Here is a 26426-nt window from a genome sequence, read left to right as displayed (position 1 = left end):
GTTTGTCCTATTGCTAGTAGGGATGTCATTGGATTGGATATGTGTCCAATTCAACCCGGTCAGTTTAATATGAATTCATTATAAATGGATCGGGTCAAATCCAATCCGATGAATACTTTGAACCATTTTGGTTCAATCCAATGTCTGGACCGTTCAGTCTATTGAAATTTTGATTTTAAATTAGGACGGGTCCAACCCAAACTTGGTCGATTGACACCTATATTCTTATCTTCGGTCAATTGAGTCAATGATCAGATATTGGCTAAATCCCATCCAATCCAATATAAATCCATTACAATCCAATCCAATCCAATAAATACTTTGGGCCATTAAGTTTGGATTAATCCAATTCAATATGTTTTCTTGGTCCATCTTACCCTTTCAAGTTGATTTCGATTTGGATGGATCCAACCCAAATCCGATCCATTGACACAGAAGGAAGATGTTTGAAAATGAAAAGCCTACTCAATATGGAAGGAAGAATAAAACCCATTTTTCACTCTTCTAATCCTCTTCATGTGAAGTGAAATTACGGCTATTTATTGAAATACAATTAATGATTAAAGAGAGTATTTGATAAGGTGGCATCCCCTTGTTTTTCCAACAGAAAGAAGAGTACTGTATCGGGTAAGAGGTTATGTCTGAAGTTACACAACTACCTTGTGGATGGAGCAAAAACCTTGAAGTAAACTGGGTCTGATTGATATATATTTTCATCTCCCTTTTTTGCTAATAGATCTCCTTACCTTATTTAAAAGAAGCTAAGAAATGGACTATGGTTTTATTCTGAAGTTGAGATAGAGTTAATGAACAAATTCAGTCTGTAAAAGAAATTCTTTCTTCCATAATCATATGTAGGGTCAAAACAAAGCGATTCAAACAAGGACTGGACTTATAAAACAATCCCTAATCCTAGTGATTGCATAAGCCATGGTGTCGACTTAACAGTAGGGCTGTCAATTGGACTGGATTTGGTTCAATCCAATTCAGTCCAACATTGGTCCATTTACAAATGGACTGGACCAAATCCGGTCCAACCCCCATACAAATCAGATCCAATCCAGTCAAATTGAAATGCAAATGGACCGGATTGGATCCAATCCAGTCCAAACCAAATGAAACTTTTTACATGAAACCCGGAGTCTCGGATGTTGTTTAAAAATCACAGATTTACAGTCCAAACCGGATTGAAATGCAACACTTAGTCATTCCATATTAAGAGTTTGTCAATATAATCTTTTAGAATTTAATTCTTCAATACTAACACACACACACACAAAAAAAAAAAAACAAAAAAAAAAAACAAACAAAAGATGAACCAAATTCCAACCATCTTGACAAGTTCTTAAAAGAGCTACTGCATACTGTTCTTATGCAGGTTATTACTTATCAATCGAATCCAACCAGATTCTGCTTTCTACTTCCTGCTTCTTGAGGAACCACTAGCCAGGTACATTCTCCATGATGAACACCCCAAATAATGTGAGAACACCGTGTGGGTGGATGGACACACCCCAAATGCTTTCCTCCTGAAATTTGCTGATTCTCTGAGAAACCCTTTATCCTGTGAAGAAAAAAACAAATTTCAGCTAGACCATCAAACAATGCCAACTCCAATTATATGTCAAATTAGGAATTAGGGCAGGAAACTAGGGAATTGATTTTCCGGAAAGCCAGGATTAATAGGGAGAGGAGTGAGGACCCCACACCAAAAAAACACAGTAAATGGGTCACACCATAGAGTTAGAGGTTTTTTAGGTAGAATATCAAGATAGTAAATTGATAATCACCATGAATCTTTGCTGTAAAGATCATCCAACCCTTTATCCAATTTATTACCTAAGATTTGTGTTACAACAAATCGTCATCATCACTCCAAGTCTCCAAACACAGCTTACTTGGAGGAAACAACTACCCAAAAAAGTTGTCATCATCATCACTCCGAGTTCTGCAATGCCTGTAAAAGAAATGTATAGAAAAGGAAAGGATTAATTAATCAGTGGAAAATGGCTATGGGCATGGAAAATACTCAAGCTACCCAACTTCAAACAATATGTTTTACCATTTGAAAATGAACTTTGCATTGACTACTCTATCAGCTAATCAAACCACAAAGTTACAAGAAATAGCCAACGCTCACATCTAATAACCATTTGATTCAATCCAACTTGCACAGTTCAGATAAGTTAGTAGAATCTCCCCCATGATCTATGTCTGGACCCTTGAATTTTGACCTGGTTATTAGTTAACCAATCCATGAGCTCCATGACCCATCATTCCATCAGCATTCTAGTCTGATTTTCTGTGCAGTCCAAGTCTGAGAACACTGTTTTGACTAGAAGCTCTGCCTTATTTTATCTTTTCTTTGTTAACCCAAAAGTACCATTTTTGGAGTGAAATCCTCCTTGGATTTATGGGAAAAAGAAAAGGCTCCTCCTACTAATAAATCGGCTTCGTTGGCTTTCCAGGAAGATAAGATCAAGAGGCAGTTGGTTCTTTTGACATCTATTAGGAAGGATTTCCATTGTTTAATTTATGCACATGGTTTGAACTTTTTCTCCATGTAAGGTTAAAATTGTTTCCAAGGGTAGCATATAGAGTTCTAATCCAGTTTCTACTATGGATATAATTCTGGTTATTTTTTTATCAGTGACATAATTCTAGTTCTTTATTAGTAATACAACATTGTAGACAATAACCACATATCAGATAAGAGGTATCCGTGGAGCAGTACTACTGAAGTCACAATAGATATTGCTGTCACAGGACAGCAACCCAACCATGTTATTTTTAATATCATCACAACCCAACCATGTTACTTTTAATATCATCACAACCCAACCATGTTATTGCTGTCACAGACTCACAGGACAGATGATGGACCAGGTGGTGAGATGCTCATCTCGGTTCATGTGTGCTACTTCTCTCAATGGTTTTGGGAATCAGAAACATTTGAACTATGAGGGTGTTGCAGAAACGATTAAAGCCAAAGACAACAATATGAATTTGATAGAACAGAACATGCAATCTTTAATGGAACACATCTTTTGTTTGGTATCCCTTCTGGTTCTGGAGTAAAAATATCATAGCACAGGAGGTGGGTGTTGGAGGCAGAGGACAAAGAAGGATTTATATTAAGAATTTGCTAATAGTCTAAAAAGATGTTTAATAAGGATCTTACCAATTAGTAGCCCTTTTTTATATGATTAGTAATTCATCTATAGATTCTTCTTATATAAAAATATAAGAAATGGGATTTAGAAAACAACTGAATTTTAGTTTTTGATTCCCTGTTCTAGTGAAATTAAGAAGAACTAGAGTGAGTATGGCAGCATTTAAGACACATTCAAAGAAACAGAGCAATTAACAAGGCAAATTTCCTAAGAATGCAATGGATAGTTCACTAAAACTAATCAGTCATGTTATCTGAAAAAAAAAATGTAAATTAAAAAGTAAATTACTGTTGCAATTCTAGAATGACCACTGAACAACAACTGAAAAACCTGTAAAACCTGTAAAACCTGCCCCACATATCCAACTGCCCCTCCTTGACTGCTCTATCTGTTAAGACCTGTAAAACCTCACAAACAAAGCCCAGCTCCCAATCAAAGAAGATTTTGCAAAATTTAGGAACCCGCACAGTACCACCACCTTCCATCACTACACAGCCAGCCAGATAATAATCCTTACATTAAACTAGTCTTATTGGATTGGTCCAATCCAGTCCACTGTCTTATTGGACTATTCAACCAGGACTGGATTGGGCTGGTCTAATCCACATGAAAAATAATTCACATGCGCACCCAATCTATTTTCAAACTAGATGGCTCTCATTTGTTTTTGGAACTCACATGAAAAATAATTCACATAGAACACCCCTTTCATCTTTTTCTTTCAATATTTTGAGAATGATCTCTAGATGTTTTTAGATGCAACCCTACAATGGAATGACAAGATGGCCCATAAATTTCCTAAAACAAAAAACTATGAATTTTATTCTATTAGAATCTCTCACTAAAAGAGAAAACCCTCTAATTCAGATAAAAATGTATTTCTATTGCTAGTTTGCCAACTGCAAAAAATGGATGTATTGCCTACTTTTTCTTGCCAATCAATGGCTGAAAAGCTTGAGCAATCCAGTTTTTTATTTTTTTGGGTAAGCAATATCTTCATTATAAAAAAGGATAAATACAACTAAACAAAAGCAACACAACAACAGAAAACAAACAGACCAAGGTTAATTTTGTATATAAATCTAGGTCTTTCACCGGAGATGCTCATGATTTGGTTCAAAAAGCAAAAGATACGAAAGATGTTTGTAATTGGTGGAACTAAAATAGCAAACAACTGGACGGAACAACCACTACTTAACAATTAGGCATCTTAAGAATGAATTTTCTAAAAAGAAAAAGAAACAGAAAACAGACTGATGCTATTTCAACGATTGATTGCAGTTCACAGAAGAGAGATGGCCGTCGGAGAGAGAAAACTGCTGGAGAGAAAAAATGTCAGAGATAGCCGCTAGTGAGGACAATACATTTTCTGTACATGTAGCTCAAGCAAATTGCCGGAAATAGTCGCCGACTCGCCGGTGAGAGAACTGTTGAAAAAAAAAAGCCATTGGAGGGAGTTCCCTTGGAGAAACCCTAGGTTGGAGACTTGGAGTCCGAAGTGAAGACAATACATTCTCGGTACATGCAGCTCAAGCAAACTGACGGAGATAGTCGTCGACTTGCCCGTGATAGAACCATCAGAAAAAAAAAAAAAAAAAAAGCCGTTGGAGAGAGTTCCCTTAGGCGAAGGAAAAGGTAGGAAAAGAAAGGAAAATGCAGAAAAACATATACAGAATTTATAAAGGTTTCCCTTCCTTTCTTTTTCTTTTCCTACGTTTTCCTTCAAATCAAACATAGCATTAGAGAAACCTAGGTTGGAGACTTGAGAATTAGAGTCCGAAGTAAAATCGATGCTCAGATGGTTTGCGGACTAATCGACTTCGTCCGTTTTGGTCCACCAATTACTTAGGACCAAAATAATACGGACCAGTCCAATCCGATGCCAAAGCATGGACCATCCAACCCGTCCAATTTAAATGTGATTTGGACGGATCCAACCCGAATCTGGTCCATTGACACCTCTACTTAACAGAGTACAAGAGTGGCCCAATTGCGACCGACCTGTTTTCTCAGCAATTTTTGGCACGCCAATGAGGCACAAGGGATGAAAAAGTTTGTAGATATATATTACATACTCAAAGTATGTGTGCGTTCTATTGTTCTATTACTCAAACTCAAAGTATGATATTATACTACATCCCAATCCTTTTTTATATGTTAACGCACTGCCCCTCTATCCTAAGTCCTAGCTAATTGCTATGAGGTAGGAGTTTTGAGTTGAAGGACAGATGTAACTTCCGAGATATTTCATGGGCTAAAACGTACGTTTTCATGGGCAGGAGTTTTGAGCTCGAGCTTGAGCTCGATTCGAGTCAAAAGTTCGAAAGTTCAAGTTCGGCTATCTTTGATTGTAGGTCTCTCAAGCAATCAAGGTTCTGAGCCGAGGTCTCTCTCAATTGCCGATGTGCTAAATCGAGGTCTCCTTCAGTTGCTGAAGTGTCGAGCTGAGGATTCCCTAACAGGCGAGGTGTCGAGCTAAGGTCTCCCTTAGTTGAAAAGGTGCCGAGTTGAGGTCTCCCTTAGTTGTCGAGGTGCTGAACCGAGATCTCCCTCAGTAACCAAGGTGTCGAGCTGAGGTCTCCCTCAGTGGTCGAGGTGTCATCTAGCTCGAGCTCGATTCGAATTAGAGACTTAAGCTTGAGCTCAGAAGTTAGAGCTTGGCTAGGCTCGAACTCGACTACCTTTGATTGCAAGTCCCCTAGCAGCTGAGATGCCGAACTAAGGTCTCCCTCAATTGGAGAGAGAGTGACATTCTTGTAATTTATAAGGAGAGAGAGATGGCATTCTTATAATTTGTAAGAAAAAGAAATAGACAGAGTTAGTAGGAGAGAGAGTGGCATTCTTGTAATTTGAAAGAAAAAAAAGCAAGAGAGAGAGAGAGTTGGTAGGAGAGAGTGGCATTCTTGTAATTTGAAAGAAAAAAAAGGCAAAAGAGAGAGAGTTGGTAGAGAGTGGCATTCTTGTAATTTCTATGAAAAAAGGCAAAAATACTATTAGATTCCATTTCCCTCATACTCGGGCCTTCTTACTTACACATTTCAGCTTAATAGATTTACCAGTGGAGGGGCCCTGCGTTGCAAGGGCTCACTCATAAACTATCAAGTTTGAGCTCGATTCGAATTAGAGAATTGAGCTCGAGCTCGAACTCGAACTCGACTCGAGTCAAAAGTTTGGAAGTTCGAGCTCAGCTACCTTTGATTGTAGGTCTCTCAAGCAACCGAGGTGCCAAGCCAAGGTTCTGAGCCGATGTTTCCCTCAATTGCCTAGGTGCCAAATTGAGGTCTCCCTTACCTGCTGAAGTGTCGAGCTGAGGTTTCCCTAGCAAGCGAGGTGTTGAGCTAAGGTCTCCCTTAGTTAACAAGGCGCCGAGTTGAGGTCTCCCTCAAAAGTTCGAGGTCGGTTCGGCTCGAACTCGACTACCTTTGATTGTAGGTCCCCTAGCAGCCGAGATGAGGTCTCCCTCAGTTGGAGAGAGAGTGACATTCTTGTAATTTGTAAGGAGAGAGAGAGAGAGATGGCAGGAGAGAGAGAGAGAGAAATGGCATTCTTGTAATTTATAAGAAAAAGAGAGAGAGAGAGAGTGTGACATTCTTGTAATTTCTATGAAAAAAAGACAAAAATACTATTAGATTCCATTTCCGTCATCTGCCTTTTTACATACACATTTCAGCTTAATATATTTATATAGATATAGATATAGATCGTTTGTTTTCTTACAAAGGTGTTGTCGAACCTCAGCTCACACCAGCGGCCATTCTTTAGGCGAACAAAGGTGAGTGAATCCAAAACTCAAATCCCAATCCAATGGCTATCAATTAGGGGTTTTGCTTCGAGGCTTGAACCGGATCCATTAGGGGTTTGCTTCTATGCTTAGTTTTAAGGATTTTTTGCACATCAACTCTGCTTTTATGCTTAGTTTTAGGGATTTTTTTTATACATCAAGTCTGCTAGTATGAGCTTGTACACTGTCAATGAGGGTTGTGTTATCTCTTTGCATTTACGACAATGATACACATATTTTACATTGTTCAGATGCTTAGGCTAGACATTTTAGGCTCCATCAATTAGAATGAATGGTGTAAATGCATGAGTGAAAATTGGCTGGGAGTTATCTGTGGTTTACCTTTACCTTTGTTTTAGTAAAAACTTTGTCATGTTTGTTTGTGAGAAGTAAACTAATTTACTTCTTATATGAAAATGAATGGTGGTAGAAAGAAATTATTTGTTTGGGAGGAACAAGTTATCTAGGAGGCAGAATGATATGGTCCCCACATTATATATGTGAGAATTAAAGTATGAGAAAGTTTTTTATGTAAAATTTGCATTGTTAATGAGTAAATTTATTTTGTATTATTTTGTATGTATTTACATTGTAAACATTTATATTTGTACTCTTTCCAAACTGAGCCTTAGTCTCATGCTTTTTAGAGGGTGTATATAATCTTATTTTTTCAAAGCAAAAATCGGAGAAACAACTAATTTTTTTAGGCAACCATGAAGTAGTCATTCTCAAACCATATCATTGATGGGATGGGCTTGGATATAGGGAGTGGGGACAAAGCACAGAGCTATATCCATCAAGTTTAGGACCCATTAATTACTGCATCAGTTCCAACTGAGAAGGCCTAAACAGAAGAATTGGCATGATCATATGTTTTCAGATCATCTGATTATTTATGCATACATTTCATAGCTTTTCAATTTTTTTTTTTTTTTTTTTGGGGGCGGGGGTGGTTTTGTGTAAGAATTCAAGTTATTTTTGGCCCAATTAATTCTTAAAGAGAGGGCCCATTTAAGATGCATCAAAAACTAGAGAGATGTTTGGGTTGTTCTAGTCTCAAAAGTTTTTTCAAGATGAAAGGAAGTTTATTTGAAATAGGTCTGATCAAGAATGAGAAGAAAATAAAGAAATTTTTGGAGAAAAAAGAAAGGGGTTCTTATTCATGTCACCGGATAAGCTGTAAGTTTGGTGTTTGGTGTCTGCTTTCTGTGTTTTCTTTAATGGCCTTCCATTCTTGTATGGTGATTCCTTATCACCACCTTGGTCTATTGTTTCCCTTATCACCATCTTAGTGATTCCTGACTGTATTAACCTTCAACATTTTTATTGATGCGATACTGATAGTGCTCAAGAAGGTATGAGTTTTCAATCCACTTGTGATCATCCATCATATAGAGACTTGAAATAGAGTCCAATGTTTTGTGATTATGGAAGGACCTGCGTAATTCAAGTATAAAAAAATCCTTCAAAATCGGCACAAGTTATTTTACACTTGTTTGAGGAAAGTTGTAAATGATATAACAAATTTTCATGTTCTATACTTATGATGATTAAAGGTTTTTATGACTAGTATGTTGCATTTAAGTAGGCAAACAAATTGAATGGGAATCGGTGTGATTTTTTTGTGTGGGCAGTTCTCAAAGGTCTTGATGATGATGGCACTTCAAGCATGCACAATCAAGCAGATTTAGAAACCCAAATTTATGAGCTTGACAGATTAGTGGCTGATATGGATGGTCGCCTGAAGATATTGGAAACATTGCTATCTTCCCACGAAATACATATTAAAGGGTGAAGACCACATGTTTTTTAATTATTATTTTTATGATAAGGTTTATTATATTATATATGTATAAGAATTAATCCCAACATAACAACCATAACTAAGGGGGCAGATGGTCTTGCACTATATGTTGTGGTAGATTTGCCAAGTACTTCAATGCTTTTCAATACAAACTTGTGATTTATGTACTAGAATGATATACAATGTTATGATCTCATTGATTCATCTAGGTCAATCTGAATTGGTTATGATCTTGGTTTTCTTTTGGGTAATTAGGAGACATTGAGATTGAGAAATGTTCTCTGTCTAATTTGCTTGTTTATGATCTTGCAGAAGAAATGGAGCGCTCCAGTTATAGGGAGTAAAGTTCTAGAATACTTTCCAGAGTTGGAGTTTGACATTGAGAATCTTACTGAGAGGAATGAATGCATTAAAGAGAAAATTCCAATGTTCTCTCTACTCTACTAACTAATGCTGAATGTGAAGGAATGCAAATTGTCAGCAGTTCGGTCTGATGACAGAGTTTGCTACCATCTACATCTTCATGTAATAACGAAATCTCTCCCAGAGTAATCACTTGGGTCTTATAATTTTGTGATCTCCATTGATCAGGTGAGTGGAAGTTTGCCAAGAGCCGATTACATTTCAGTGTGAAGGACAAAGATACATTCTTGGTTGTGCGGGAGCTCATCTATTTCGGATGACAAAAACACCTAAATTGAAAATCATCTGTGAACGAAGATGGAAATGCTATAGATCATAGTTTTCTTTTTTCTGTTTTTGAGTATTGCTCCAATTCGGATGCATCTCAATTGTATGGAGTACAATAAAATTCATTGACAAAAGTATCGGTAAGGCATGTGAATTGTGCATGGTTCGGAGTATTGCCTGTGTAAGATTAGCAAAGTTCCATCATGAAGATGTAAAGTTAAATTACTATTTTTTTCAAGTTTTTATTTTATTTAACCTTTTCTCGCCTCTCTTCACTTGGAAAGTTTACTATTTCTATATTGCTCTAATCTTCATTAAATGACAAGAGGGTTTAATGGTGATCAAAAAGTTACAGCAGCTGGTTCATGTGAGAGTAAATTCTAATTACAACTCCGCCACTATCTGCTCTCACTTTTATTGTGCAAGTATTTGGTTTTATCTACTCGCAATGACTCACCTTTGGTGATGTATACCTTAGATCCATGTGGAGAGATGAAGCCTTCAGTCCAGAAAGAGGAAGTGAAATCAGATAATTGTAGGCTTCTGGTAGGTGAGCAAGCTGGGCTGAGCAGTTTATGTCATCCCCAACTCTAATCCTGTTTGGGATTCAGGTTGGGCTTGAGTTGGGTTTGGGATATTGAACAGATTCATGTTATCCCCATGACTGACTTTGCATGCTTTTACAAGGAACTAGAAAGTTGCTTTGGTAGTGTGTTGTAAGTAATATTTAAATGGCTAAATTTGATAACTATACTTCCACTTGTCTATGTTTTTAATTGAGCTACGGATGACATGACATTGACATATTAATATTTGGATCAAATTGAATCTTATATGTTGAATTCTGAGAGGATTTAGAATATTTTAAAAAATGATAAGAATATTAATTATATGGATCAGTGGATTACACCACTATTGGAGATGTAAACTGGCCTCATAATTCTATTAACATGGGCAGAAAACCACTTAGCACCATCAACACCATAACGCAAATAGTTTGATAGGGTTTAACAGCACTGCTCTACGTAGTCGCATCATAGTACAAAATCCAAGAAATTGAAGACCCAAATGCACTAATTTACAAAACAAAGTTTGTATACTATGATTAAATTGGTTGAGAGCATTTTAGTGCCAACTGTTTATCAGGTACTGGAAGAGAATCACGGAAATCTTTGCTGAATCGGCAAAAGCTCAACCTGTCAAAAAGTGAAAAATATTGCATTAGCAATAGAAAGAGATGGCTCCTCACTCTAACACTTTCTCTCTCTACTATGTAAAGCATAATATAAAACAAGAAAAAGCATTTATATTACCCAAAATCTGTGAAAAAAAGAAACAATTAACAATTCAGTTTGTTTAAGAAGTGCACTCACTAACATGGTCTTATTTGCTTATGTTGGTCGGTAATCCAAAAGTGTGCCAAAACACCAGTTTGGTACATCTATAATATTTCTCTATAACAAATAAGAAAATGGTAAATTTCTTAAACTATCCTTATGGTTTAGCTAATTCACAAACCCCTATACTTACTGTTTACATATTGTTTTAAACTACCTACTGTACTTCAACAACATCATCTTGTTGCAACTGCCACCCGTCTCTCCTCGAAGGAAACACTACAATATTAGCTACAACCGGTCTCTACTGGATTAACCTTGCCTCTTCGCCAAACCCTCCCTCCCCCACCTTGCCTCGCCATCAAACCCATCCCCCGTCTTCCTCACCACCGCCACTGCTAGGGAGAAAATGCCTATCAGCCAACGGCCACCATCTCCTCCCCACTCGCCGCTATGTCATTCCCAATCCACTTGCGTCACGTACAACCACACCCTTTTCAACCATGGCGTTAATCCCTCAATCACAGATCATCACCTTCCCACGAACCCGTGAAGGTACAACGGGCATGCCTGTGTTGTTAAAGAAATTGGACTCAGGCCAGACACCCGTGCTGAGGATGTCGATTGTGACTGTTAGACAGTGTGTGTCCTTAGCTCCAATCAACATGATGTACATTATGACATTTATTTTAAATGAATAAAGTACATATTTGATTCATGTTATTATGGTGTGTTTCTGTGTAATACCCTTAAACTGGGCACATATGAGACTCGTGTTAGTTTAGAATCTTTACAACCATTGGATAGATCTGGGGAGATTTATCCTCCTAGGGCTAACACTGATGTACCACCAAGATGGTTGGGGTAGTTTGTCTCAGCTACTAGGGTGAGACCTGAGGTACATGCAGTGTGGGTTTTCTTGAATCCCTGAACCGGATCAAAATTCCAATATTGCCCTAGACCTTAGAGATAGATGGGCAAAACTGGAATGTTACACTTGACCCCTATACTCGATTATGATACTGCACCAGGTGTCGGATTAGGCTATCTTTGATATGTCAATCAATGAGATCCTTAGAGGGGGTCAAAACCTGGGTATGTTGGGTCAGTCCAAGAATTCATCTGAGTGGGTGATCATAGTGACAGGATCAGCCCCTTTGTCAGACAAAGTGAATGATCGGGGATGCACTCTATCTTATGGAAACCTAAACTGCCGGTAGTTGATTTCAACCGTTGAAATTTGTTTTTACAAAAATATATTTATATAGAAATATACATACATACATACATATATATATATATATATATATATATATATATATATTATGGTTTCAAAATGTTTGCAAAAGGTTTTAATTCCCGGGATCCATGTGAGTAGAGAATGCAACACTGTACCTTGCAGCTGAGAGAGAGGTCCTCTCTTGTCGGGCAGTGTTTGATCATTACGGACTAAGAGGTTAAATGTAAGACCATTGAGGATTATACCTAATGGGCTAATCTTGCATCTGCCCACAGTCCTTGGGCCTTCATAGGATGGCTGGAAAAGGACCATTTAGTGTAAATGTTGTGCCCATTAAGAGCCCATGATGATGGACTCAGGGGTTCATTGTATTCAGCAGTGAATTCAACCAAGCCTTGTAACAGAGGCTAGGCTGAACCCATGTGGCTGATGTGTAGATCAATGATAGGGTCCCACGCCATACAAAGAGAGCCAAGCTAGCCAACATTAAAGTGGAAGTGAGACTGAAAGCTTAATGGGCCTAAAAGCCCATTATAAACTAGGTTAATTAGATTAATTAAATAGGGGCGGATTTGGGATTTGGATCAGCAGATAAGGATAAGGGATTATCCTTATCACTTAAAGAGTCCAGAACTCCTAATTTGATTAGGAATGTTGATCTTTATTTGCAGATAAGATAAGGGATTATCCTTATCACTTAAAGAATCCAGATCCAAATAAAGATTTGGATCAGGAAACTCCTAATGAGATTACGAAGTTGCTTCTTTAAGGCTATAAATAAGAGAGTAGGGCAAACCTTGAAAACACACTCACTCAATACAGAGAGAAGACAACTCAATTAGACTGTTCTTGCCTTCTTCTCTTCTTCTTCCTGCTCTTGCCGCCCTACCCTGTTCGATCTCCAGTTCTTGGATTTGATCAAGATTAGATCTTGATATTGTTTCTTGCCAGAAGAAACAATTTAGAAGCTATGCTCACTGTCCCATTTGATTCTTGCTGAAGAGTCACAAGTTCTTGGTAAAGAACTACCTACTAATCCTGCCTCATCCTAAGTTGTGTCATCTTCAATGGAGGGAGGATTTGGTACACTCTTTGGGTGTGAACACTATGTTGGGAGGAGCATTCTTGCGTGGATTCCGTATCAGGTATATCCCTCCCTTAATTTGGTTTTAGATTTGGTCCGGTTTGGTTACAAGAACGAACCTTGAAAATGCAGTTTTTTAAATTGGGAATACGATTCCTAGATGGGAGTAAAGAAATTTTTAAAATTTTGCCCAACCTTCCTGTAGGGTTCGATCATCCATATGATGGATCTCTCATCCCTTTAATGACATCCTGAGAAGCTTGGTTGAGGTCCTCGGTACTGTGGCCAGGCCGCAAGCCCAAATCGGAGCTGAGAAACATGAACTCGGGGGAGTGGATGGTGTGGAGGGAGTCGGGATAAATGGCAAGGATAGAGTCAGAGCGTGGAGAGGGCGAGGCCGTGGAAGGCATTGTTGTAGGAGTAGTAGAGGGAGGAAGGATTAGTTGTGATTGGAGAGAGATTGCAGAGAGGGTTGAAATTAAAAGAACAAGAAGAAAAAAAAAAGCATTATTTAAAGTCAAAGGGAGAGGAAAAGCACCATATGTAGGACTCCTAATAGTCGATCTGTAAAAGGTAACGCCACAATAGTATACCCTCACTTATTCTTCTCCAAAACTTCTATGGGTATACCGGTGGCAAGAGATTTCGATTGACAGAATTTGACGCCAACCCAGTGAGCTCATGGCAAGGGAGCTGTAACAATAGTAGGAGTCGCCCCCATTTCTGACTCCTTGACTAGAAAAGAATTGACGGGTCACTACAGGTTCTTTCTCTGAAGAACAGTTGCCATCCTTGGTCATTGAGAAGTCGAAGATCTTATACTTCTTTTTCGTCTTCCACCATGCTCATCATCATCATCTGGTCCCTCTTCGAGCTAGTTCCCTCTTCCTCTCCCTCTCAAGCTGATACCAATGACTGGCTCAATCAAAACAAAAAAGGGCATTTTCAACATAAAAGGGTAAGTTTGGTATTTTTAAAGTTATAACAGTCATGTGATGACACATTTGAATGGTTTATGACATAACGTCAATGGTAAGGGAAGTATTAGTCAATTGTGAGAAACAATAGGGGTAGCATTAGACAATTTTCAAATAGTAAGGATAGGGTTAGTCAATTAGATAAACCATAAGGGTAGTTTAAGAAATTTACCCATAAGAAAATGTTTGACTTAAAAAAGAAAACTTATTTTATTTTCACAACCTTTTTTGTTTAACTCCAAAAATACCTGATTTGTTTGTTTTTCAAATGTGCCTGAAGCTATTGAAGCTTGTAGCAATCTTGTCATGTTGATGGGGTTGATATGTGTCTCTTGTAGCAATCTAGGGTATTTGCCAATTCAATGATGCCGATATTCATTACATATGGTTGATATGTGGTATCTAACTAATTTAAGGTCAAGAATACTTGTCGTGCTTGGACAAACACCATTTGATTCCTATCGTCACCTTGTGTGTGAGATCATTATGGACTCTGTCAATGTTTCCTTTCTTTTGTAAATTATCGACATCACCTAATTGACAAGATCTCAGTTAACTGCCGTGTTGTAGATATGCATCCAAATCATCTTTGATATTAAGCAAATGAGTAATCTGTGTATCACTTGAAACATCTACTTCTATTATTTTCTCAACTCAAATATGGATCTTTTTGAACCCATTCAATGCATATTGGTAAGCTTTTTTTCGTTTTTTACAGCCTGATTAGATATGCCTCGTGAAATTCTCATCAATTTAGTTGATCTCATAGTATATTCATGGTTAGGATCAAGATTAATTGCACAACCATGGTAGTCTATTGCAATCTCATCTTTTGTGTCTCTTGTCCATTGTTTTAAAATGTACCGGAATAGAAGATGCATTACCCTATTTTTATAAAGCACATTCAATGCATGATCACAAATCAGTCCTACAAATTCAAAGTTTCTATAACTACATGAGACTGACAGATCCAAGGGTGAAAATAATACACCATGCACTTTATTTTTGCCATACATTCTTATAGTGGTTTTGATCCCTTCATCAACCTCAAATTTGTTGTTTACGAAGCAAACCATAGAGTTGTGGTACTCCTCAAATTCCCTAAAACCATGGGAGTGTAAACTATTGCAGCTTGTTCAAGAATCAACAATTGTATGCTCAAATGGAGTTTGTTATGAATCGTCTTGAAATCCATCTCTAATTCTTTCTAGAGTCTATCTCACACAAACCTTTCAAAATGGTAAAAAAATCGAGATATATTCAATGGTGATTTCAAATAACCCCTTAACAAGCTATTCATGTTTTTGCTCCTTTGAGTGCCTTTCATGTTACTATAAAAATGGTTTCTCCCATAAACCAATGCCCACTTCTCTTTCACTTCAACTAACCCTTTCAACCATGTATTTCTTTCAAACCATAGTGACAAAGCATTTCTTCCCATGCATTGAGAAATTCATCATCTTCTTCATAATCATATATCAATTTGCTGGAATCTTTCTTAAAAGTCTTGGAAACACAAAATAGATGGGACAAGTGTTTAACAACATTCTGATAAATGTGTCAAATACAAAGGCAATGATTAACCCCCCCGAGAAGACATATTTGATGGTGTTATGGACACACCGCCCGGCAGCACACTGTGGCACAGTCATAGGCAACGGCACGCACTGCACGACAGCAGCACTAGGCAGCAACACGCGCCGCACGGCAGCAGCACGCACCGCACGACAACAGCACGCACCGCATGGCAGCAGCACTGTGAGACGCGGGGCTGCCAGGCAGCAGCAATAGGGCGGGACCCACACGACAGCTCATCAGGGTGGGTCCACACTTAGCTTACCACATCAGCTCTGCTCGCCAACTCGCCGCCAACTACACCATTCCTCATCCCTTATCCTTATCTAATCTTATCTTATCTTAAGTAAGAGTTGTGTTACCATTAGGAGTAGGTAATTAGGAGTTTGAGTTTAAGTTGGATTACCCTAGCCTAGCCGAATCAACAAGGAATTTCCTTCTGTAATCTCCTATTTAAGGAGCTACGAATTGAAGTAAAGGCATTCAGTTTTCCAGTCAAGAAAAGAGTGAGGAGAGTTTGGATGGTCTCTTGGACAAATCACCCATTCGGTTTTCCACAATAGGGTTTACACGCAAGGGAAGGCGCAAGGGGAAGCAAGAGGTTCTCCCCGTGGACCGACCCGTGACGAGATCCTACGCCCGGGCCCACAACATTTTGGTATCAGAGCCAAACGTCATGGGCGATATGGAGTAGCTATCATCCAAGGTCCACGAACTGGAACATAGTCTAGTAGAAACCAACATGGAGGTTTGTGAGGTCAAGAAATATGTCCGGGAGCTGCGACGCCTACTAGAAGCATTCCTCTCCAACAAAGAAAGGAATTCTGAGGGAATCACCAACACAAACAGTCGTCATCCAGACTGGGCAGAGGCACCCAGCGAACAACAGATCGTTGCCCCGACAGCCGCAGTTATTCCCAAGTATAGCCATTTGGAGTTTCCCTCATACAGCGGCAGCGGCGACCCACTAGGATGGCTGTACCGCTGCGAGCAATTCATTCAGAATCAGCGCACGGAGGAGAAGGATAAGGTTAGTCGGGCCGCGTTCCATCTAACGGAGGAAGCACAACTCTAGTTCTACCAAGTGGAGCAGGAGGAACCAGAACTCAGCTGGGACCAATTCAAGTCCTACTGCCTCCTCAGGTTCGGGCTCCCATTGACGAGCAACCCACTAGGTGAGTTAATCAACCTCAAACAAACTGGAACCGTGGCAGAATACCAACACCAGTTCCAAACCCTTCTCGCCAGAGCAACCTCGGTTCGTGCAGATCAGCAAGTTGATATGTTCACCGCGGGGCTAGCAGAACCCCTAAGAGTGGACGTAGAGATGCAACACCCTCCCAACCTAGTCACAGCCATGAACCTAGCACGCACCTTCGAACGCAAACTACAGCTCAGCTATGGAACCGTCAGTATGGGGAGGCCTCCATCAGCATGGGCAACCCCGGAACCACTCGGAGTGGCTCCATATTCAGCAGCCAGCCAAGAATGGAAGCCACAGACAAGCACCAATTCCAGATCAGCATCCGATGTGGGGAGCAACATTGTTACACCCCCTATTAAGCGCTTGTCCAGGGCTGAGATGGCAAAACGCAGGGCGAGGGGGCAATGTTTTAATTGCAATGAACTCTACTCAGCAGGACACAAGTGCAAGAGACTTTTCTGCCTCCTGGTGAAACAAGAGGAAGATGAAGAGGAGCCCCCTTCATGGGAACCCGATCCAGGAGGGCAAAGCCATTCCACCTATCCAAGATTCCCTTGACGGTGTTTTCCGACACCCATTCGAGCTTGAGGACAAGCTCGTTGTCCAGGAGGGGTGTGATGTTATGGACACACCGCCCGGCATCACACTACGGCGTAGTCATAGGCAGTGGCACGCACAGCAGCACGCACCACCCGGCAGCATGCAACATGCACCGCCCGGCAGCGCGCAACATGCACCGCCCGGCAGTGCACAACATGCACCTCCTGGCAGCGCGTAGCACGCACCACCCGGCAGCGCGCAGCACACACCGCACGGTAGCAGCACGCACCGCACGGCAGCAGCACTATGAGACGTGCGCCGCCAGGCAGTAGCAGTAGGGCGGGACCCACACGACAGCTCATCAGGGTGGGTCCACACTTAGCTTACCACATCAGCTCGGCTCGCCAACTCGCCGCTAGCTACACCATTCCTCATCCCTTATCCTTATCTTATCTTATCTTTTCTTAAGTAAGAGTTGTGTTACCATTAGGAGTAGGTAATTAGGAGTTTGAGTTTAAGTTGGATTACCCTAGCCTAGTCAAATCCAACAAGGAATTTCCTTCTGTAATCTCCTATTTAAGGAGCTACGAATTGAAGTAAAGGCATTCAGTTTTCTAGTCAAGAAAAGAGTGAGGAGAGTTTGGGTGGTCTCTTGGACAAATCACCCATTCGGTTTTCCACAATAGGGTCTGCACGCAAGGGAAGACGCAAGGGGAAGCAAGAGGTTTTTCCCGTGGACCGACCCGTGACGAGATCCTATGCCCGGGCCCACAACAAATGGCTTTTGCCATTGTTGTACATTGATATGTTAAGATCATTATTGTTTTTTCCCCACCCATTGCATTCAAAAATGCTTCGACTATCTCACTATACATTAGTACAGCCCCAAATATTACTGTTTGCCTATGGTGATTAACACCAACAAAAGGTGCAAATGGATGATGATCCTGATTGGTTTTGAAGGTGGTATCAAAGCAGATCACATCACCAAAAAAATGATAATCAGCTACCATTTTTGCATCCGCCCAAAATTTGTAATCTGATATTCAAAATCGAGTTGTATGGAGTGGAATGATGAGGACTTCTCCATCTGCTACTTCTCGAAAAATTTTAAAATGGCTCCTGCACCTCCCATTTCCATATTTTTTCTCTTTGTCCGTAGATAATTGTAATAATTAGCATGAGTGGATCCCAAATTCTTAGCACTTCCAACTTGATTGGCCATATACTCCATGGTGGCTTTTGGTGTTGTCCCTGACTTGTTTGCAAGATCAGCCTAGAAGTTTGGGCCACCTTCATTTTCCTACGTGACCTTACCATGTATGACTTACTTGGAGTTTGCAAGATCAGCCAGACTTACATGTTTGCAAGATCTAGCCTAAGCATCTAAACAATGCAAAATAGGTGTATTACTGTCGTGAATGCAAAAAGATAACACAACCCTCATGGCGGTGTAAGACAAGCTCATACTAGAAGACTTGATGCACAAAAAAATTCCCTAAAACTAAGCAGCATACAGGCAGAGTTGATGTGCAAAAAAATCCCTAAAATTAAGCATAGAAGCAAACCCCTAATGGATGGCTCAAGTCTGAAAGCAAAACCCCTAATTGATAGCCATTGGATTGGGATTTGAGTTTCGGGTTCACTCACCTTCGTTTGCCTGGAGAATGGCCGCGGGTGTGAGCTGAGGTTCGGCAACACCTTTGTAAGAAAACAAGGAATACCTTTGTAAGAAGAAGAAGAAGAAGGAAAAGAAGAAGAAGGAGGAGGATGCCAGACAACATACCGGTGCCGGAGTCTCGCCGCCAAAGGATGATGGCTGATGAGGCGATGAACGATGGCCAGTATGGTGTGTTCGCCAAATGGAGGAAGGTTCGGTGGAAGAGAAAAGAGAAAATGAGAAACAGGGTTTGAATTTAGGATTTGTCATTGTCTGCCCGGTTCAACCATGAATGCCAATTAACGTCTGCCTGCCTGTTAACATTAGACGGTTTTCACATGAGACGACATGGTCGTCACTCATTGGCGGAACACGGACTCGATGTTGGGGTAAGCTTTTGGCCAAGTATCTAATTAATTATCCCAACTCCCAAGGGCCCTGGTTGTTTCGATATGATCGATGAATGATCTCCAAATTATCCCCCACTCCATATATCAAGGCAATCAACTATATATTCCCGTTTTTGTGCTTGACCCTCACCCCTACACCTACATGTGCATATCACCATTTCCACCTCAGAAAAATGCAATTCCTGTACGTCTGAGCACTTACACATTCACCACCAGAAGGTAAGGGATGAGTTAACCTTCTTGGGCATCAGAATTATAGTGATATCTATTTAGCCAACTTGTCAATATGACCTCTTCATTCGGGGAATCAAAGTGAATCTTATATGATAGGGGAATACCATTCTCGTCAAGGTTTAAACTATCGATCGTTATACGTGTTGTACCATATCGTATAATATATTTTCAGTGTCACCGATACATTATATACACAAATGGCCATATTCAGCACTTAATAACCTTCCCATGGATGATGGTACGGATCATAGCTTGGGAGCTGAAACAATTTCTATCCATGAGTATTGCGCCTTTGAATTGCACATTACCCAAAAATTGTGATTAATATAAAATGTTGATGGACAAGAAAGAATCAATGACTATTCAAGACGGAGTGAATCATCACATAAGAGAGAATCTATAGGTATCTTCTTTTTATGGTAGAAACGATGGTAATTAATGTGTTTGAGATCCCCATCTAAAATGGAAGCGTCTATTATAAAATTTAAATGAAGATTAGCAACCCCATCTGAATTTGCCCACTTCCTAAAAAGAGTATTAGCATGTGCTATATTTGTAGAATTAGGCTCATTTGTTTTTTGAGAAAAATAATAGAAAAAGGGCGTTTGAAGAAATGCTTTAAGTAGGGGTGAACATGGGTCGGTTTAGTTTCATGTCTAGATTTCGGATTTTTAGAACTGAAACCTAGTCTATGAAGGTTGGTTTCAGGGTCGGTTCTGGCCTTGGTGGTTTCGGGATCGGTTCCAGGGTCTACCTATGGAACCTGTTCTTTGTTTACTCTCCCCCTTGAAAAAAAAAAAAAAGACATGTTCTTTAAAAACTTGATTTTCAATAAATAAGATATATAGTTTAAAACTTATATTATCTTTATTGACTAAATTGAGCAAGTTAATATATAGGCTATCATTATATGGTTCAAAACTTTAGCTTAAGTTTAAAATTTGCATATATTACATTTTAAATTACTTATTATACACATTCAAATATTAACATGAAAACAAATGGTCAAATCACTTAAAGTAACTCAATGGTCGAGTGAGACCATGGCCTATGTAATCATGAGTGCTTGGGTTCAAATCTTCACATCCCCATAAGTATTCCAGAATTTATTTCAAAGCAAGTTTGGTTCCACGACAGGTTCCACCAAGGCCAATCAAGGTCAGTTCATCAAATCAATTCGAGTAGGGTAACCCCTAAACCATGGAATCAGCCTAGATGAGGGTCAGTTCTAAGCATTTGGAACCAAACCCTATCTTGTAACAAATTGGATAGGGTCAGTTCAAGGCCAGTTCAAGGTCGGTTTCATTCAGTTCCAAGTAGAACCTACCCATTTGCTCACCCCTGAATTTAAGGACTTGTTCGTAATTTTTCGTTTTTCAATAATTTTCTCAAAAAGAAAGGGGGTTAAATACTTAAAGTACCTTTATGGTTTAGCAAATGGACAAAAACTTACCCTATTGTTTGCATAATCACTTAAAGTACCCTTACAATTTCTGACAATGGACAAAATCCTCTCCTACTGTTAGCATGCCAATACAATCCGTTCTCATGTGATGTCACGTGACTTATATAATTTTTGTTAATTCCAAAACTACCTTTTTGCGGTTGATTTTTCTCTTCATTGTTCTTTTCTGCATTTGGATGCAATGTAAATCAATAACTGATGTAAATTTTACATCAATTCGGTTTTGTATGTGTTTGGAAAGAGGGTGTAATTATTATTGACATAAAACTACACTCCGGTTCAATTTTGTGTGCGTTTGGATGGAGTGTAGTTTTACGTTGATAATCAATATAAAACCTCATCAACTCTAAAGTTTTACATTGATAATCGATGTAAAAACTACATCGATTTTATCGATGTAAAACTTTACACCCTTCCACCCATCACTATTTTCAAAAAATCAGCGGTCACTTTCCGGTTTAGTGTAAAACGTATCGGTGTATTACACCGATGACGTTTTACACTTATTCCAAACACAAATTTTTAATACAAAACCTAATTTACCAATGAAAGAATCCCAAAAATTAGATTTTTTTTCTCTTTCTACTATTGTTGACTGATTTCAGGTGAGAAGAGTCTTCAGAAACACAGAAATTTGTGGTGACTTCAGATCTGGGCAGATTTGAAGTAGAAGTAGCAGATCTAACTTTGGGACTTCATATCCCTAAAAAATCCAAGCAAACAAACAAAACATCCAATAAGAGAATCTTAAAATGCAACTCAAGAATACTAGGACTATTGCACCATCCTCCTCCCTCAAGTACCAATAAGAAAAACAAAGTGTGGCAAAAATAATATTGGATTTCTAGAAGAAAAAAAAAACAGTGCTTTTATAAGATCTCATGCTTCTAATTTCGGAAACCCTAGAGTACAAGACTGGAGAATAAGGGCTACTAAGGATTTGAATTCAAACACCAGAACTACGACTTTGTAGGATTTGAATTCAAACATGAAAAGGAATTCCTTTCTTGGAAGTAATAAGCAAGAGTGCAATAAATATAACTATGGAAAATATAATGCAACAGCAACGTATACACCCAGTAGAATTTGGCAGGAACGCACCTCTCAATTCGGATGCCAGAAGAATCTTCGCTGATATCTGAATGGTTGTGGTCATTTTCTGGGCAATTCCTTCCTCTGAATTTTATAAATAAAAGGATTTTTGGTTTGGAGGGATATAACAAGGATGAATTGCCACCCATTCTTGAGGGAATTGCTGTCGTAGCTCGTCCAGTTCTCTTTGGAAAGAGTTGTGGTCAGTTTTCTCCACAATGTTATATTCTGAAAATTTGAATAAAAACCAAAGGTTAAGTAGTCTTTTCAATCTTTCCATTACTGGTTAATAACAGTTGTCCATTGTCAGAAATTATAAGCGTACTTTAATCAGTGATTATGCAAACAATAGGCTAAGTTCTTGTTTATATGCTTAAATCATAGGGAAAGTTTAAGTATTTAACCCAAAAAACAAAACACATAGTAAAATAATAAAAACTAAAAACTATTTCAGTAAATTTAGTAGGGATGTGTTTGGGAATTTGAAACATGATGTGTGTATGTCTTGTCTGAATATAAATATGTTCAGTGCAAATACAAAAATTCCAATACAGAATTCTTAAGCTGGAGCCTAAAGAAGAGGAATACACAAGGGTGATAGGAACTGATGCTTGTGGGTCTTAGCAACTGAATATTTTTCTGTGATTAGACAATGGGGATTTCCAGCCATGTGCTTGGTGTCCTATTAGTGGATTCTATGAGCTAGTTGTGCTGTTTGTATGGTTGAGACTTGAGATCAAGAACTCTGGAATAAAAACATATCTGAAACGACCTACATAGTTCAGTCTGGTTTGTACTTGTGCTTAATTTATTAGTGGAAAATTTTCCAAAAAGCAAAAATGGAGCTGCTGAAGATTTCACGTATACTCCTGACTTCGTGAGTCAAGGGAGTGAACTTGTTTGTGTTGTATGGTATGACATGGGGGTTCCACTGTTCTTCCAGCTGAACTGATGAATGAGCAATGAGTGAAGAATCAAGAAAGAAAAAAAAAAGGAAAAATTAGCAGCCCAAGCAAAATGGCTGTTTGTTTGGTTGTTGCCGGTTCCAGAATCAGCAATACATGATTCAAGAACCAGCAAAATGGACATCTTTTGAAAACAACTTTTTATGGTTTTCTTTTCTCAACCAGGCAGTGCTATTCGGTCAAGTATTTGATCAAATAGTTGGAGTTCATATGTTGGTAGATGTTATTGCAGTAAAATCTGTGTCAAATGGTTGAGAACTTCATTCAAGAAAATAATTCAAACTCATCCAAACAATTCATATCAAAATTTGATTGTATTTGGCTTAAGCAAATCTCGTAGTAATGTATATGAAAATCATTCATGTATCAGAAATTCCATTTTAAAACATTTGTGAAGTCTGTGACTGTGTTTTTTAATTGTGTGTGTGTGATGGGCTCTTACGGTTGTCGCGGTGGCTTGTAATAACCATATACTCCGTAAAAGGTCTGTGCTGTAGTCAGTAACAACAAGACAACAGCAGCAGAAAAGGAGATGATGGCCCAAGGATTGCTAAAGTAGTTGTGCTTCAGGCTGGCTCTCCAAGCATTCCATTTTTGTTCAGAGTAACGGTTGACCTGCTCAGACAATAGGGACAGATAACTTTCTTTGATGTCGAACACCACTTCTTGACACAGACGATTGAAGAGGTCGGCGACCTCAGCATCACTGCCGAGCCAGTGCTCGATAATCCCGTAGTAATGGAGGTAGCCCACGTCCTGAGGGGAGTTGATAAGATTGTCCATAAAGATCACATAAGTGGTTATGTTATTGCTGCAGTCAAGATGGCATTGTTCGAAAGCAATGAGGTTGAGGAATAGAGATTTGGTCCCGTCATGAATCAAGAGCCTAGGAATCCGAAGGACTCCATTCTTGAACTTGATATCCCAGAAGCGATCTGTCTTCCTCTTCTTGAACTTGATCCCAGCATCCTTTAGCTCGGTGACACAGTGGATTAGTTGCTGACGCCGTTTGTCCGCCACTCGATCAGCTTGTGACCACCGTCTGATCCACATTCGGGCCGAAGGTTGGGGTCCCCTGCGCAAAAGACTCCGCCTGAAAATGTCCAGGCAATGAAGGCCGTCTTGTTCCGTCAAGGGATCGAAGACGGTCGAATGTCCCATCGAAGATTCCATCCTAGTTAAGTATTTCTGCTGTAGCGGCTCATCGGACGGCATGAGTGGGTCAAAGAATCGGAGTGCAAGCTTTGCCACAAAGCCTTTCTGGTCAAGATCACCCATCTGGAGCCCCAGGAGTCGATCTAATACGAAGAGTGGTATCTGATTCTCAAGCATTATCATGTCACGCTGTATGGAATGCATAATACCGCGCATAGCAAAAACGGGGTCATTACGGGAGTAACCCAGATGCTTGAATCCCCCGGCAGCGCCTCGGAAGAGCTCAAGCATGAAACACCCATCTAGCACCATCATCTCAACAAATTCTTTGCTGCTGAGGGTGATCTCCCCTTCATAGCAGGCACGAGCCTTCTCCTCAAGCTCCTTAATGGGTTCCAAGTAGTGCTTCACGTCATGATTTGTACGCTTAAGGGTATGGTGGAGAGCTCGCCATTTGTGACGATCCATCTCCCTCAACCGTTTCCGACCATGATGATAAGGCCCCAGCGACACTATCTGGGGAACATAGGCCTTATCGTCGCCTTCTCGGAGACACTTGGGGACTCGGTAGATGCATAACTTGGCCCATGACCCAGCGTTCTCGTCTTGACGGGCCTGTTCCAACTTCTCTGTGATCGAGATAACCCACTGGGTGGACTCTGATAAATAGGTTTCTTCCTCAACATTGCCGCTGGTCGATATATTCTTCAATTCGCATGGCTGCCGCTTTTCTGTTTGCTGCTGCTGCTGCGGCGGTGTCGGCGGTTGTTCGAATGGATTGACTGACCGGGCGCTGGTGGGAGTGTCGTCAGTATTTTGGTTCCCAGTATCCACAGTTTCTCTGAGTTTGAGGGTGATCAGATACCAACTCAACAGCTCTTTGTTGAAAACGGCAACCATTTCAGGTGGATGTTAAGTTAAAAAACAGAGATTTTCTCACCCAACAAAGAGAGGATCGATGGCAAATCTTTCTGTTTTTCGACGTTTAATCAATTGAACAACGCCGAAAAGGGTCATCCTTGTTGGCCCCTAACATGACAACGGAACGGTAGTTATTCTGTGTAATCATCAAATAAATTTGAATCAAACCAGAGAGGGAGGAAAGGAAAAGGAAGTAAATGAATATAGAACGCTTTTTGGATCAAACTACCAGTTCCAATTGGACAAGCAATGTACAAGGTCATCTCAAGCTTCCAATGCTAAAAAAAAAATAAGAAAAAAAAAGTCGCTTTAACTTTTCATTTAATTTATTTGTTTAACTTGTGGAGAAAGAGAACTTCAGATCCGTTCCTTTCTCAACTTCAATTTTAGAAGGAATCATCCAAACAAAACTGAAAATAGGAATATATATATATATATATATATAATAATTTAATAATTTTAGAGGACAAGCCACCATACCAACGGTAGAGAGAGAGGAAGTAAAAGTGATTGATTCATGGGGCTCATTATCTGGGGACAATTACAGCTGGAAATCTACCCTATGGGCATTCAAAAGGGTGCAATGATTTAATTTTGGAGTTGGTGAGTAGGTCAGCATGTATAAGAGATGAACCGACGTTGATTAGATTAAGGTCATTTTTGTCATTTAAAAATCATCACTATCTCACGTGCATTATTCTATTCCTATTATGATTTTTGAGACGAGGAAGCTTATCATAAGAATGGCATGCGATTTTTCTTAAACTTTCTAATAGGCAGATGGGGTGGGGGTGTTCATTAGGGTTGTGTTTGGTACCATTTCCCATTTTTATTCCTAATTTTTTGGGTTGGTTAATACAAATATTTTGAAAATATATTTTTTTCTACCATAAATGCTTTGAGTTATTAATGCTTTTTTAGAAATCCCCAATTTTTGTGTTTCTATTATAAATGCCACTACCTAATTTAATGTTGTTTATTTGATGTGATGCGATAAGATAATTTTTCAAACATTTGTATTAACCAACACAAAACTTGCAAAGTGACAATAGTACTAAACATAACTTAAAGGTATTAAAAACTATCTATCAACATAAAAGCTAAGGAAGTTTCACATTT

General features: G+C 39.3%; 1 protein-coding gene and 1 long non-coding RNA gene across 5 annotated transcripts; both read right to left on the bottom strand.

The window, feature by feature from the left end:
• Positions 1 to 1164: 1164 nt before the first annotated feature.
• Positions 1165 to 4891, bottom strand: LOC104588120 (uncharacterized). 2 transcript variants are annotated; one of them, XR_733731.3, is made up of 3 exons: positions 4428 to 4891; positions 1840 to 1957; positions 1165 to 1564 (listed from the first exon to the last, which is right to left on the bottom strand). It is a non-coding gene; the product is annotated as an uncharacterized LOC104588120 (long non-coding RNA). The 2 variants fall into 2 exon arrangements; XR_016080041.1 differs by having other exon boundaries at positions 1168 to 1564; positions 4538 to 4849.
• Positions 4892 to 10333: 5442 nt separating this feature from the next.
• On the bottom strand, positions 10334 to 25670 carry LOC104588118 (UPF0481 protein At3g47200-like). 3 transcript variants are annotated; one of them, XR_016080040.1, is made up of 3 exons: positions 23674 to 25670; positions 22276 to 22494; positions 10334 to 10644 (listed from the first exon to the last, which is right to left on the bottom strand). XR_016080040.1 is itself a non-coding variant. In XM_010245937.3 (2 exons), the coding sequence occupies exons 1-2, from the start codon at positions 25284 to 25286 to the stop codon at positions 22488 to 22490; spliced, it is 1620 nt and encodes a 539-aa protein (XP_010244239.1). In that variant the 5' UTR covers positions 25287 to 25670; the 3' UTR covers positions 22000 to 22487. The 3 variants fall into 3 exon arrangements, 1 of the variants encoding a protein (XP_010244239.1); XR_733729.3 differs by lacking the exon at positions 10334 to 10644 and adding an exon at positions 21569 to 21877; XM_010245937.3 differs by lacking the exon at positions 10334 to 10644 and having other exon boundaries at positions 22000 to 22494.
• Positions 25671 to 26426: the final 756 nt, after the last annotated feature.

The sequence above is a fragment of the Nelumbo nucifera genome, chromosome 1 (assembly GCF_055504915.1).
Source record: "Nelumbo nucifera cultivar China Antique chromosome 1, China Antique-T2T, whole genome shotgun sequence".
Classification (NCBI taxonomy): domain Eukaryota; kingdom Viridiplantae; phylum Streptophyta; class Magnoliopsida; order Proteales; family Nelumbonaceae; genus Nelumbo; species Nelumbo nucifera.
This window is presented reverse-complemented; position numbering and strand designations above follow the sequence as displayed.